General features: G+C 49.9%; 1 protein-coding gene across 3 annotated transcripts in view; it reads right to left on the bottom strand.

Moving 5' to 3' along the window:
- Window positions 1-1,099: 1,099 nt before the first annotated feature.
- Window positions 1,100-14,634, bottom strand: part of MROH7 (maestro heat like repeat family member 7) — a 54,084-nt gene continuing 40,549 nt past the window's right edge. For 2 of the 3 annotated variants that reach the window (XM_057535478.1, XM_057535486.1), the window contains 7 exons: window positions 14,435-14,572; window positions 12,485-12,599; window positions 7,440-7,580; window positions 6,572-6,751; window positions 5,825-5,980; window positions 5,414-5,536; window positions 1,100-1,590 (listed from right to left, as the gene is read on the bottom strand). In XM_057535478.1, coding sequence (XP_057391461.1) covers window positions 1,474-1,590; window positions 5,414-5,536; window positions 5,825-5,980; window positions 6,572-6,751; window positions 7,440-7,580; window positions 12,485-12,599; window positions 14,435-14,572 — 970 coding nt within the window. In that variant the 3' untranslated portion in view covers window positions 1,100-1,473. Of the gene's footprint in view, window positions 1,591-5,413; window positions 5,567-5,824; window positions 6,080-6,571; window positions 6,752-7,439; window positions 7,581-12,484; window positions 12,600-14,434; window positions 14,573-14,634 lie in introns of all 3 variants that reach the window. The other variant, XM_057535473.1, reaches the window with a different exon arrangement.

Below are 14,634 nucleotides of genomic sequence, written 5' to 3'. Positions count from 1 at the left end.
TCCTGACTCTGCCCCCAAGCTAGTTAAATGCCTCTCTGGGTTCCCAGAGTCCCTGAGTTTCTCTCTACCTGTATATACTGTGTTGTATTTGACTTGTGATTCGTGAACATCTCCCACCAGACCAGGGGTTTCTTCAGCTTAGATCCACTGGGGATGGGGGAGTAGGAAGGATAGTCTCTGAGTGTATGCTTATATGCATTTTTCTAGGGAAAGTGCTCATAACTTTCTTCAGGGTCTCACAAAAGATCCATAACCCACAAGAAGTTAGGAATCAAAATGCCACACTAGGAGCTGTCTGCGGGCTGATGCAGGTACTACCCAGGTTTCTTTTCCCAGCACAGGCCCTGACACAGAGAAGACTCCCAGGGTGTTAAACACCAACATTTTTAGAAGTGATTAATTTGGAGCAAGATTTAGAGATGTCAGAATTTAAGAAATAATGTCACTCTGTGTGAGAAGCTGTCCCTGAGCCGGTCCCCACACCCTGAGGGATTGCCCGCCCACCCCCCCCACCCCCTCCCCCTGTCCTGGGCATCACTCATATGTCCCGGAACTGATCATGTTAAGAGCCACCCCCTACACCTCCCCACCCCCAAACACCAGCATCACCTCCTGAGAAGTTCTGTGTTTCTCTAGACTAAGTGCAGTGCCTGACACAGAGTAGAGGATCAATCAATGTTTGCGGCATAAGCCAATGAATGCATGCATGGACGACAGGATGGATGAAAAACTGCAAGTGAATTGGGCGAAGGTACTCAAACATCACTTTACGAGGTGGAGGGCTGGGAAAGTCATCCTCTCCAAGCCTCTCTGCAGTAGGGTCTCCTGGTCCTTGAAGGGTGTGTGGATATTTCAGGGAGCGGAGGGGAGGGGAGTAGCTGAGAGGAGAAAGCATGCCATCAGAAGGGTCCTATGGGGGGACTCTGAGCGAGGGGAATCTATGGTTTTTCCCCCAGAAAGGCAGAGGTCGGGACTGTGGAAAGAAGGATGAAGGTGACGAACACTGAGGGAGCAGCTTTATCTGCCAGTGTTCACACACGCAAAAAATATTCTCATCCGGTCCGTGAAGTAGGAGTTGATCCCCATCTTACCGATGATCTTACAGATCTTACAGAGGAGGCTCAGTGAGAGTAAATGACTCATTTGGGGTCACACAGAAAGGGGATCATGGAGCTGAGATCCTAGTTCACTTCTCCACTGTGCAGCTTGGCTCCTCCTGCCAAGGTCAACAGCAAGCTCCTGCTGGGCCTGGACCCCACTGTACTCAGGGGGGAAGCAGCACTTCTGCGTACAGATGCCAAGGTTGTGACCTTGGCTCACTTCCCAAGCAGTGATCTCAGAGGAGGGGAGACCTTTCTAATTTATACCAAGGCCGTCTGCTGGCCAAGCCTTGCACCCAAGGGGAGGCATCCACCCAGTGCCAGAAGGGCCGCAGCTTCCTTCCAAGGGGAGGAAGCAGTAGGACTAGTTCTGCTAGGGCGAGTTACCTATGAACATGACCGAGGACTTCCGGAGGGAGGCTCTGGAACTCTTGGTGTACTCCAGGCTCTGGCTGAGGAACGTGAAGGCACTGTCTCGATGGGTGTCCACCTGGGACAAAGAGAAACCTGAGAGTGCTGGGCCCTCTGAGGGACTACCCATCCACCCCTCCCAAAGCTAGGAACGGGGACCACGTCAGGCAGTCAGGTCCTGGCTCCTTGCCTCCTAAACATCTCTGCTACCCATTCTGGACTCTTCCAGAGGCCAGGCCTCATGTTCTCTTAGCTGATTGCAACAGTCACTTCAATGGTCCTCCTGCCTTGGGCGTCTCTTCTTCCAATCCACCCACCTGCTACAGCCGGAAGGTAAGTTCTAAAATGCAAGTCCAGGGACTTCCCTGATGGCACAGTGGTTAAGAATCCACCTGCCAATGCAGGGGACATGGGTTCAAGCCCTGGTCTGGGAAGATCCCACATGCCGCAGAGCAACTAAGCCCGTGCGCCACAACTACTGAGCCTGTGCTCTAGAGCCCTCGAGCCACAACTACTGAGCCCACGTGCCACAACTACTAAAGCCCGTGTGCCTAGAGCCTGTGCTCCGCAACAAGAGAAGCCACCACAAAGAGAAGCCCGCACACTGCAACGAAGAGTAGCCCCTGCTCTCCGCAACTAGAGAAAGCCCACACGGAGCAATGAAGACCCAACACAGCCAAAAACTAAATAATAAATAAATAAATAAATTTATTTTAAAAAATAAAATAAAATGCAAGTCCAGCCAGAGCTGAGAATGGACATGGCATGCGAGGGACATGACTAAGGAGACAGGTTTGTCCAAGGTAAAGGATTCAAGTTACAGAGCAGTGGGGAATAAACTAGAGACTTAGGAGGGTCTTAAAAGTCCTTAAAATCCAGATAGGAATAGGGCTTCCTTATGCATTAGAAAATACGAAGCCAGCATTCATTCTTAATAGGGCAATGACACAGCAATGTTTTGGGCAAAATAGTCTGACAGTGGTGTTCAGGTTGGGTATGATCAAGTAGAAACTAGGGGGCAGGCAATCTGCCAAGAGACTGTTGAGGGAGATGAAGAGAAGTCTGATCTGATCACTCTCCTGTTGACAATCTGCATGTCAGGGAGTAAACTCCTGGTCCTGGTGGGCAAAGTGTTCATGATCATGTTATTTCTCAGTCTCAACTTCCATCACCACCTCCATGCACACCATGCTCTGGTCCCAGGTCATGGCCCAGCTCTCCCCAGATCTGTACCTGGTACAAGCCATTGCCCCTGACTGGAGTGCCTTTCCCTCTTTCCTTCCTGATGAATTCCCTCTCATTCTTTGACGCTCAGCTCAGAAACCATCTCCTCCCCAAAGCTTTCCACAACCCTTAGGCAAAGCTGATCCCACCACTCTTGATGTTTCCATAGCATGTTGCACAGCCTTTGTCATGGCACCTATGACATTGGACTATAATTATTTATACCTATCTCCCCCACTGAATCTGGTGTTCCCCCAAAAGAACGGGCCATCTCACTCAGCTCAGAGTCCTCAGTACCCTGGACAGAGCTTGGCATGGCACAGGTGCCCAGAAAGTGTTGGATGAATGAATGAATGAATGACTAGGTTACCGACCCCTTCTTAAAGCTAAGGCTAGAGGTTGACCTTCATATGAGCAGAGCTGCTGATGCCTGGAGAACAAAGAAGAGACTGAGAATCCGGAAGGGCTTAATGCAGAGGTCACAAGCTGGCAGCCCACAGGCCACAAGTGGCTGGCAGGGCAGGGGCCAGCACAGTGTTTTAAATAAGCTAAATTGCTTGTTAATTAATGTCTTATAAAAATCTAGATTTTCTTGTGAAACTGGAGGCCCTGGTGAGAGTGGGCTGCATGCTGAGCTGGAGCTCTCCACTCATGCTTTCAACAGAGCCTGGGGGGACTTCCCTGGTGGCCCAGTGGGTAAGGCTCTGCGCTCCCAATGCAGGGTGCCCGGGTTCAATCCCTGGTTGGGCAACTAGATCCCTCATGCATGCCGCAACTAAGAGTTTGCATGCCGCAACTAAGAGTTCGCATGCCGCAACTAAGAAGCCCGCATACCGCAACTATGAGCCCGCATGCCACAACTAAAAGATCCTGCATACCACAATGAAGATTTCACATGCCGCAACTAACACTTCGTGTGCTGCAACTAAGACCTGGCACAGTCTAAATAAATAAATAAATAAATAAATATTTTTTTAAAAAGGAAAAAAATAAAATAAAACCAATGCTTAAAAAAAAAAAACACAAAACCAGAGCCTGGGTGCGCCAGGTTGTCACAGCCCTACCACCTCCTCGTCACTTATAATCATTATCTGCACAGTCACAGATCATGGTAAGTATTTGAATTAACAACCCTGGTCAAACACTTCCTCCAGGCCTTTTTCCCTCTGTAAAATGAGGTAAAATATTAGGCACTGGATTGCAGAGGTTTTGAGCATTGTTGATAACGATTATTGTTGCAAAGTAACAATCTGTTACTTTGTATATTTTTGTTAGGTTGGTGGGAGAATGGGGATGCTGTAGGCCCCAGCCAGATCTCCCTTAGGGTGTAAAGGATTTATTCCCCCAGGTACAGATTGCTTTGGTGGAAGAGAACTGCTGGCCCAAAGTCATGACCCTTCCCAGGCTGGCTGGCATCCAATGACAAGGCAATCCACAACCTCAAGACTTTCTTCAAGGGACAGAACCGGAAACTGACAGATGGCTGGGTCTATGTGGAAACCTGACCCCTAGTTCCAATGTGAGGAATCTCAGTGTTGGCTGAGACTTCCCCTGAAACTACACTGCAGCTTGACTCCTCCCTCCGCCACTCCCGCTCTCTGCCCTTCCTTCCACGGGGACTGATCCCAAGGGTGCTCCCTAATAAACCTCCTGCATGCCAATCTCTGCCTCAGAGTCTGCATCCTGCGGAACGCGGCCCATAACAACAGGGAAGGTAGATGGGACTAGATGGCAAAGCTTCCCAAATTGTATGTGGAGGAACCAGGCTGCATCTTGCAGTGCAGCATTTCACTGTATATATGGCTCTCTCCTACTGCAGGATGTTCTCAGGTGTTATCTCGAAAGGGAGTTCTGTGGTTAAATAACTTTGGGAAACCATGAATTAACCATGAAACATTTCCTCAGCACAGAACATCTCAGAGCTTTAATGTACCAATGGCACTGCAGATCTCCAAGAGGAAAATGATGATGCAGTATTTCCCAAACTTATTTGTCTTGGAACTTCTTTTCTCCCCTGTGGGGCATATCTTGTAGGACTGGTGTTGCGAAGAATACACACTGGGAATTACTGTTGTAGAAAAGGGAGCCAATGGAGCCCTTCAAGCAGGGATATAATATAGACAGACTGTGTTTTAACCAAACCATTTTGGTGGCCTGAATGGGGAATGGACTGGAGGGGATGAGATTCAAGGCTTGGGGACCCACTGGATGGCTGGACCAATGGCCCTGCTGAGAAACAAACATGACCTGAACTAAGGGTAATGATAGTGGGGAGGGGGAGGGAAAGACAGATTCAGAGGTATTAAGGATATTTAAGATTGATCAAAGGTGAAGGTGAGGGAGAGGAATAAGCCTCAGAGAGCTTTAGGTTTCAGCTTTTGGGGATCTAGAGGGACAGAGCAGAACTGACATGGGATGGGCATAAGTTCAGAAGAGACATGCTGAGCTTAAGGTGAGTGTGGTTCATCGGGGGAGATGTCCGGTAAGCCATGGAGAGGGAACACCAGAAGTGGAGAGAGGAGTCAGAGACAAAGATGAACTTCCAGGAGCCAACGACTTGTAGGTGGTAATGGAATTGTCAGTAAGGATGCTCATGTAAAAAGAAGAAAGAGGCAAGGAAAGAACCTGCCACCTCCAGCATACTCATAAGGACCCACTGTAGTCTTGGAAGCACTCACAAGGTACTTGCAAATTTTGGCCACCTTCTGCTGCTGGTTTTCCCAGGGCTTCCAACTGTAAGCTCTTTTTGGCAATTCCCAAGCCATGAAGCAAGAACAGTGGAACAGGGTCTTCACACATTTCTGAGGGCCAACAGGAAGAGAACACCAGAGCTGTGGAATTCCAGGATAGCCAGAACGTGTTTCAAAAAAAAAAAAAAACTGTATGAAACTGGATTTTGGAAAAGCAATTCCTATTTGAAACATACAAATGAAGTTGGCTGTTTTGAAGAGAAATACTGACATGGGTACCTTTGGTAAACAGACTTGGCCAGACATAAATAAACTGTCCGGTGATGGATCATCTGTGATTCTAGGTTGGGTTCTGTAAAGAGGGGTGCACCCTCAGGGCTCAGGGCCGTGCGCACTCACCTGGCTCACCTTGGCATTGCCCTCTTGCATGGTCAGCAGCAGGGGCACCAAGGTGCTGATCAGCTGCTCCTCTATGGCCGGGGTGCGGGGCCACCGCAGCTTCCGGACCACCTTGCCGTACAGGTTGATGCAGGAGGAGCGCACATCCTCTCGTGACTGGGGCAGATCCAGAGGCTCAGGCATGCTCCGTCTTCCAGGAGGCTGCCTGGGCCTCTGTGCCCCACATGGAGGCACATGGCCTTCCTTCCACTCATTCTGAGGGCCCCGCCAAGTGCAAGTCACACAGAGACAGAAAACAGTGAAGGCCACCTGGTGGGCCGATCTGGGGCTGGCGTCTCCCTCAGCAAAGCCTAGGTCTGGAGCTCTGCCCGCTCTTCCCAGCCAGGGCCCCCACTAGCCTAAAATGTGCCTTCGTGCCAAGTGGGAAAATGCCCCCCTCTGCTGAGACCAGTCAAAAACCAGTGACCTCTCTAGGTGGACCAGTCACAGTGAGGCAAGTCTCTGGGGAAACTTGATGACACAAAAAGACCTCCCTCTGTGAGAACTAATTAGAAAAGGAACGTTCTCTGTGCAAACCAATTACAAAGAGACAAGGACCAGTTGGGACTAGTGCCCCTTCCCCTGGGCTGACTCAGCCTTGCCCAGGTCCCAACAGGCTGTGGGAGCTACTGCAACTCCCAGAGCAGTAAAGAACTGCCCTCCGGGTGCCACCCCACCCCGTCCTCCCACCCCCATGGGATTCCTTACATCACTGAAGTGTGGCAGCAGGATCTGCAGCATCTCCACGTAGACCGAGCTGTCCATCAGCTTCCGGTCCTGCCCCTTGAAGATGATCTTGATGTTGTTGACCGCCTCCACCACCAGCAGCCCATCCACACTCTTCAGACCCTTCACCATGGAGGGCAGGAGGGCCTGCACCTTGGTGGTCTGTGGAGAAGGAGCATTTGGGATGGGGGCTCCTATCTGTGCTTACAGGTGGGAGACCCAGCCTCTGATTCACTGAGATGAACTTGGTCAAGCAAGTCCCACCTCCAGGCCTTTGCTTATGTTGTCCCACCTGCCTGGCATGCCCTCACTCAAGCTCCTGTTGTCCCCAAAGCCCTCTTTGGCTTCACTGACTCCTTCCTAGCCTGGATACCTGAGGCCCTTTGTTGTCTCCCCCCTTCTTGGCACTATATAGATGATACCATGCGTTGTTAGTTAGCTTTCTGAGTCTATATCCTGTCCCTTTGTCCCTCTAAATCCTAAGCTGCAACAACAGTGCCTGGTAGAGAAAAACACAGCACTTTTAAAAACGCGAATGATATATCAACAATCTGGGACTCAAGTTTCCTAATCTGTAAAATAGGAATAATTACTGCCATCCCTAGCCCCTCCTATACACACTGCCTTTAGGATCATTGTGAAAAATCTGAATTTAGAAACTATTTTCTAAAGAATAAAGTATAGAGGGAATTATTAAGTGATACCCATTTTACAGATGGGATAACTGAGGCAGAGACAGACATGAGCTCTGATTCCAGCCACCAGCATTGGAGAGTCAAGGATGGTCAAGCTCCATCCTTCCTCCTGTCAGGGGCCTGGCTGGGTGGGCTCTCCCCTACCCTCCACTCACCTTCTCAGTCCTTCGGGCCAGGATGACCAGGCCTCGGATGGACAGCACCTTCATGATGGGGTCCCGGTGGCTCAGACCTTCTGCCATCCGCCCCAGAGAGTATTCCTCAGGGATCCGTCGCACCTCCTCCATCTGGAGGAGCTGAGGAAGTAAGGGTAATTACTCCCTGGCCCAAGGGGTACCTCAGGCCCTGTTTGCCTCTGGGGCCTCATTCAAACCTGCCTACCCTCTAGCCCACACTCTTACCACCAGCCAGCTTCTAACCAAGCTGCCCATCATTCACGGAACGACCCAGGCTGTTTTGTCCCCTCTGTGCGGGCAGGATGCCCTTCTGCCGGGGCTCTCATCTCCACTCTAGCCCCAGCTCACCGTGCACAGCTCCATCCAAAACTCAGTCCCCATAAAGCCATGTTTGACAGTGTCCCCAGGCCTCACCTAGGCTGACTGCCCCCTTCTCTGGGCCCCTGGGAGCCCTGAACATGGAAACCTTAGTGCCCCCATGTGCTTATGCATCTGCCTCCCGTATCCTATCCCACTGGTGGCTTCCTTGAGGACACAAACTGAGCCTTTCTCCTTGGGTGCCTGTTACCTGATACAAGCTCTGGGGTGAAGTGTGTGCTCAGGGAACACTTGTTGCCTGAGTTCACATCCAACAAGAAATGATTCCTTTCCTCCTTAGAATTGCCCTCCGGGACTTCCCTGGTGGTCCAGTGGCAAAGAATCCGCCTTACAATGCAGGGGATGTGGGTTTGATCCCTGGTCAGGGAACTAAGATCCCACATGCCGTGGGGCAATTAAGCCCATGCGCCACAACTACTGAGCTTGCACACCTCAACTAGAGAGCCCGTGTGCCACAAACTACAGAGCCCATGTGCCCTGGAGCCTGCACACCACAAAAGAACTGCCCTCCTCCAGTGCCCCCCATTGCGGGATTAGCACCACCAGACCCCCATTGTCCCAGCCCCAAACCAGGCATCACTCTCATCTCCTTCCTCTCCCTTGCCCCCCACCTCCAGCACCCAACCGGTCTTCAGTTCCTGCCTAGTCATCCTCATAAGCAATTCTCCCATCTGCTCCCTTGTCCTCCATCTACTGTGACTATTGAGACCCTATGTCTGTGATGAGAAGAAAGAGCTGGAGAGAGCAGGCAGGACAGTTGATGGGGTGGGGAGTGGGGGAGGCAGGAAAAGTGGGGCTCCACCTACCACCCTCCCTCCACCCATCCATACAACACTGCTGCTCTGCACCAGTGTGCTGGCACTGTTCTAAGTGCTTTATGTGAACTCGCCTAATCCTCATCAAAACCCTATGAGAGGTTAGAATGGCCATCATCAGAAAATCTACAAACAACAAATGCTGGAGAGGGTGTGGAGAAAAGGGAACCCTCTTGCACTGTTGGTGGGAATGTAAATTGATACAGCCACTATGGAGAAGCTGGGACGAGGTGAGAGAGTGGCATGGACATATATACACTACCAAATGTAAAATAGAGAGCTAGTGGGAAGCAGCCGCATGGCACAGGGAGATCAGCTCGGTGCTGTGTGACCACCTAGAGGGGTGGGATAGGGAGGGTGAGAGGGAGGTGCAAAAAGGAGGGGATATGGGGATATACATGTATGTATAGCTGATTCACTTTGTTATATAGCAGAAACTAACACAACATTGCAAAGCAATTATACTCCAATAAAGATGTTAAAAAAAAATAAGGATAGTAATGGATTATAAACCAAAGAATCAAGTAAATATCCACAAGTCTGTATTGCTATAAAAAAATGACCAAATAAATACGTGAAAGTAGAAGGAACAACTCTTACAGAAGAATTCCAACTAATAATTGTAGGCTGAATGAAGGAAATAGAAAAATCACCATTAGAAAACCACAGGAATAATGGCTCCATGCAGGATCCATTGATGAATGCTAAACTTAGGGGGTAAAAGTTTAAGTTGCCTAGTTTCAAAGTATCTCTCCATGTATATTTCTTAACTACAAAAGGATACGTGTTACCCTCACAGTCCGAACCACTTTCACCAACTGATGAAAGTTAACATCATCAATAATAAGAAGTTAAAATAGAGGTCATGGGCCCCCTGACATGATGCCCTGAGAGGTCACATCACCTATACAGGTTCTTCTCCTAAATGCATAACCTCAGTCTAATCATGGGAACACATGAGACAAAGCCAAATGGAAGGACATTCTACAAAATACCTAGAGTTAGTCTGTCAATGTGCCAAGGCCATGACAGACAAGATTAGAGGAGATGAAGGAGGTCCCATTAAGTCAACTAATGTGCAAGGTGGGATCCGGAATGGATCCTGGAACAGAGAAAGGACATCAGTGGAAAACTCTGAAATCTGAGCAGTCTGTAGTTTATAGTATTGTACCCATGTCTTAGTTTCGATTATTGTACTATTTTTATGTAAGTTGTTATCGTCAGGGGTAGCTGGGTGTGGGATATACAGGAACTTTCTTATTATTTTTCCAGCTCCTCTGTTACATCCAAAATTATTTCAAAGTAAGAGTGAAACAATAAAAGATTTAAAATTTTTGCTTAAAAAAAAAAACCCTATGAGATGGGCAATTCATTATCCCCATATTATAAGAAAGCAAGGCACAGACAGGTTCAGCAACTTGCCGAAGGTCACACAGCTCCCTTGAGGACTTCACCCGCCATTGGAAGAAGCAAGCACACACACAGTCACAGCATGGGGGGCTGGGGGAGCCGGGGAGGGACATCTGAGCGACATCAAAGCACCAGCTTTGAACATGGTGGGCCTGGCTCTGGCCAGGAGTGGGCCACCTCTTCTGGGGAGCGGGAGAAGGACTGAAGCTGGGTGAGGACCCCTGCCCCAGGGAGGGAGGGCCACTGCTCAGGGCTCCAGGGGAATGCTGGGAAAGGTTAAGCCTACTGTCCCTGACCTTGTGGACACGGGAGGTCCAACCTCCACCACCCTCCCCCAAGAGCCCCTGTGGCAGCCACTAACATACAGAGAGAGGACCGCCTCTCCCACGAGGCTGACCAGGATAGAGGAGCCAGGCGGGCAGACCTGGTCTGAATCTCTCTGGACAACTTGAGCTGTGTGACCTTGAAAACTGCCTCTTACCTCGCCGACACATGAGCTTCACAATTCCTGGTTTTCAGGGCTGCTGTGCTGATGAGTGGGGTAGCAGATTAAAGAGGTCAGCGTGGTGTTCGGCATGTGGCAGCCCCTCAAGAAATGGCACTTTCCCTTTCCTCACCAGGGTCATGGGGGAAATTAGAAGTAGACCCCAGCAGAGCTGAGGCTGTAACCCCGACTCCTGGCTCCAAGACACACGCTTGTCCTCTTGGAGGTGACATATTCTGCTGGTGCCTGCAGAGCCAGGCAAAGTGTTCACTTGGGTGCTCACTCATCCATCCTATCCCCACTTCTTGGGGGCCCTCTTGGGGCTGGGTCTAGGGATGCAACATAAACACAATGTAGTCCCTACTCCCAAAACTCACGGTCCACTGGAGAGGCAGAAAGGTGCAAGAAGTGCCAGGATTGCCATGCTGCCCTTTGTCCACCTGGCAATCTTTACTCAAGGCCCAGCTCAAATGGCACCTCTTCCAGGAAGCCTTCCTTAACCTTCCACTGTCTGAGCAGACAGTGAGCCTCTGAGCCCCACTGTACAGACCCTGGTGATAGCCCAGACCCCCTGTGTGGCAGCCAGCAGGTCACAAGAGGAAGATGGGATGGCGGTTAAGAGAGTGGGTTTTCCGAATGTCCGTCGACCAATGAATGGAGAAACAACATGTGGTATGTACATACAACGGAATATTATTCAGACTTAACAAAGAATGAAATTCTGACCTGCGTTACAACATGGATGAGCCTTGAAGACATTATATTAAGTGAAATAAGCAAGACAGGAAAGGACAAATATTGATGAATCCACTTACATGAAACCTAGAATAGGCAAATTCATAGAGACAGAAAGTAGAATGGTGGTTACAGGGGCTGAGGAAACGAGGGAGGTAGAGTTAGTGTTTAATGGATACAGAACTTCAGTTTGGTAAGGAAGATGAAAAACTTCTGAAGATGGATGGTGGTGATGGTTGCACAAAAGTGTGAATGCACTTAATGCCACTGAGCTGTACACTTAAAAATGGTTAAAATGGTAACTTTCATGAAATATATATTTTTTACCACATACACAACCACAAGCACACACACAAAATGAAAGAGAGAGTGTACTTTAGAGCCCAGGTGTCTGGCTTTGAATCTTGGATCAGCCACTTATGAGATGTGTGGCCTTGGGAAAGTTACTTAAATCTGTGCCTTGGTTTCCTCCTCTAAACTAGGGGATGGAATAGTATATGCATCATAGGATTATTGTGAGGATTAAATGGATCGATATGTGTAAAGCTCTTAGAATATGCCTAGAAGATAGTAAGTGCTCAATAAATGTTGGCTATTGTTATTGGCAAGTCTTCCCTTCTGGGGTCAACCCTACCAACCTTCTCCTGACTAATCTCTCCCCAGTACCCACTCCAGTACCCCCATACACTCACTCAGCTTAGTTGTCACTTCCTCCAGGAAGGCCTCCCTGATGTTCCCCCACCCAACATCCAAGACTTTTGTTCTCCCACCACAGCCTGAATTGCACCCATCATAGCACAAGTCACTCTATAGTACCCTGTGTTATAATTGGGATGTGCTCTGTCTCCCCTCCCATACCAAGAACTCCTTGAGAGCAAGGCAGAGTCAAATTCATATTTGTGTCTCCAATCTGGTACCTGGCACACAGAGGTGCCCAGCAAAGGTTGGTGGTTGCCTGGGGCAAGGCAGAGTCTGGGAAGAATGGAATGGGGTGGAGGGGGTAGAAAGAAGAGGAGAGATGGGAGGGAGGAGGGAGAGAGGGCTACGAAGCCTTTGTACTCAAAAGAAATCATGTTCAGGAAAGACTCTAAAGTGTTAAGTACTTATTGCACAGGAGAAATGACCAGCAATGGGAACTGAGGCCTGTGCTCAGGGGAAGGCCCGGGGGGACCCCTGCCCCACGCCCAGTGCCCAGTCTGTACCTCCACAAAGAAGGCAGTGGCGGTGATCTTGTGCTTCTCGTCGCCTCGCTCCAGGAGCGGGATGAGCAGATAGAGGATGCGGCAGAGCTCCTGGCAGGAGTAGTGCACCATGGCCCTGGGGGTGGGGGAACAGTGCCCTTAGGCTCTCCAGCCCTGGGGGGATGTGCTGGGTGGGGGCCTAGCCCCAACACTCAAAACTCTGGGCAAGCCCAAGTCACCTGGGTTCCTGCATCCCCAGGGTTTCCCACCTGGACAGGATCTCAGAGACCATTTGGTCTAACTGCTTCATTTTACAGATGGGAAAACTGAGGCCCAGAGTGGGAAAGTGACTTGCCTGAGAGCACAGAGCAAATCAGTAAGAAAGACAGGCTTAAGACCCCTGAGTGCACAGGACCACTCCAGCAGGAAGAGACAGGAAGGAAAGGGTGTGAGGACCCACTCACTAGGCACCAGGCAGCAGCCAGACGCTTTCAAGTAGTTATTGCATTTGATCCTCACCATTACCCTTTGAGGTAGGTTACTGTTGTTAACCTATTTCATAGATGAGGAAACAGAGGCTTTGAGTGTGAAGTGCCCAAGGTCATAGAGCTGGAAAATGGCAGAGCTGGAGCCCCAATCCAGGGCTCCCCACTCCAGCTGCCTCATTCATTCTACTAAGCCAGTGGTTTTCAAAGTGCGGCCCCTGAACCAGCAGTATCAGCATCGCCTGGGAACTTGTTAGAAATGCACATCCTCAGGCTCCCATCCCAGGCTAACTGAATCAGAAACTTTAGAGGTGGGGCCCAGCAATCAGTGTTTTAATGAGCCCCGTAGATGATTCCGATGCACCCTCAAGTCTGCACTATGCTTCATTAATCAATGAATCCAGGAAAGTGTGTCAGCCAAGAATAGAGTCTGGAATAAGACAGCCTGGGTTCAAATTCTGGCCCTACCACTAGCTGTGTGACTTTGGGCAAGTCACTTAACTTCTCTGGGTCTCGGGTTCCTCATGGGTAACACTGGGAAAATAATAGTGCTATTTCATCGGTCATGGTGAGGGTTAAATGGAATAGTCCATGAATGTACGGCTCTTTGCATGGTGCCTAGAGCATAGCAAGTGCTCAATAAATGCGGCTGTATCCTGAGACCCCTGGGGAGAGCACCATCCTGGACACTCAGCGTGCAGGGCTAAGAAGCAGACTCTTCCTGCAGGAGCCACATTAGTGAAATCAAGGTGCCACCCTTCTCCTGACCCCATGGGAGGCTGTGTGTGGTTGTGGGGAAAAGCCCTGATCTGGGTCAGCAGGTAATTTCCAAGCCTTGCCACTTCCTGGTTGTGTGACCTTTGGTATATAACTGTCCCTCTCTGAACCTTGGCACCCGCCCCTGCAAAATGTACATTAATAATCCCTGCCCCACCAGTCAGCATGACGATAATAAAAGCTAACCTGTGTTGAACTCTTACTATATGCCAGGGGCTGTTCAAAGTACTTTAATCCTCACCCTAAATCTTGGACGTGGGCCCTGTTATTATTTCCATACTACTGGTGGGAAAACTGAGACACAGAGAAGGAAACGAACTTGCCCTGGGTCACACAGCTGGGAAGTGGTAAGCTGGGATTCAGGCGCAGGTAGACCTGCTCCAAGGCCACACTATAAACTGCTCGGCTAGACCATAATTTCTGTATTAGCGTGGGAACTAAATTCATAATGTGGTGAGAAAGGTGCTTTATAAATAACCTAAGTGCTCTGCAATGCCAGGTACTGTTCTAACGACAGTTTGTAGAGTGTGTGCTTTCACATCTGAATTGTCTACCCTCTGAGGTAGATGATACTCTGCCAGTCTCAGAGGAGAGACGATGGAGTGAGGGAAGGGTCTTGCCCAGAGAGAGATGCAAACCCAGGTCTTTCCAAAGACCCTGAGGTCTCTCCCCTCCCTCCAACCCCTGCCCTGGGGGTCCCCGGCCTCACCTGGCCAGCAGGGACACTCCACGGTGGTGGTTCTCCGCCTGCCCCATGAGCTCCCAGCCACCCTGGTCCTCCAGAAAGGTAGCCTCGTATGAGCAGCCCATCTTCAGCAGAAGGATTTTCACCACTTTGACCACCCAGCTGCCAAGACAAGGGGTCTGAGACCTCATGTCACCCTGCCCCAACAGGCCAGACCTCCCTCC

Source organism: Balaenoptera acutorostrata, chromosome 1 (assembly GCF_949987535.1).
Source record: "Balaenoptera acutorostrata chromosome 1, mBalAcu1.1, whole genome shotgun sequence".
Classification (NCBI taxonomy): Eukaryota; Metazoa; Chordata; class Mammalia; order Artiodactyla; family Balaenopteridae; genus Balaenoptera; species Balaenoptera acutorostrata.
Note: the sequence above shows the minus strand (reverse complement) of the source record. Positions and strands in the feature narration are given on the sequence as shown.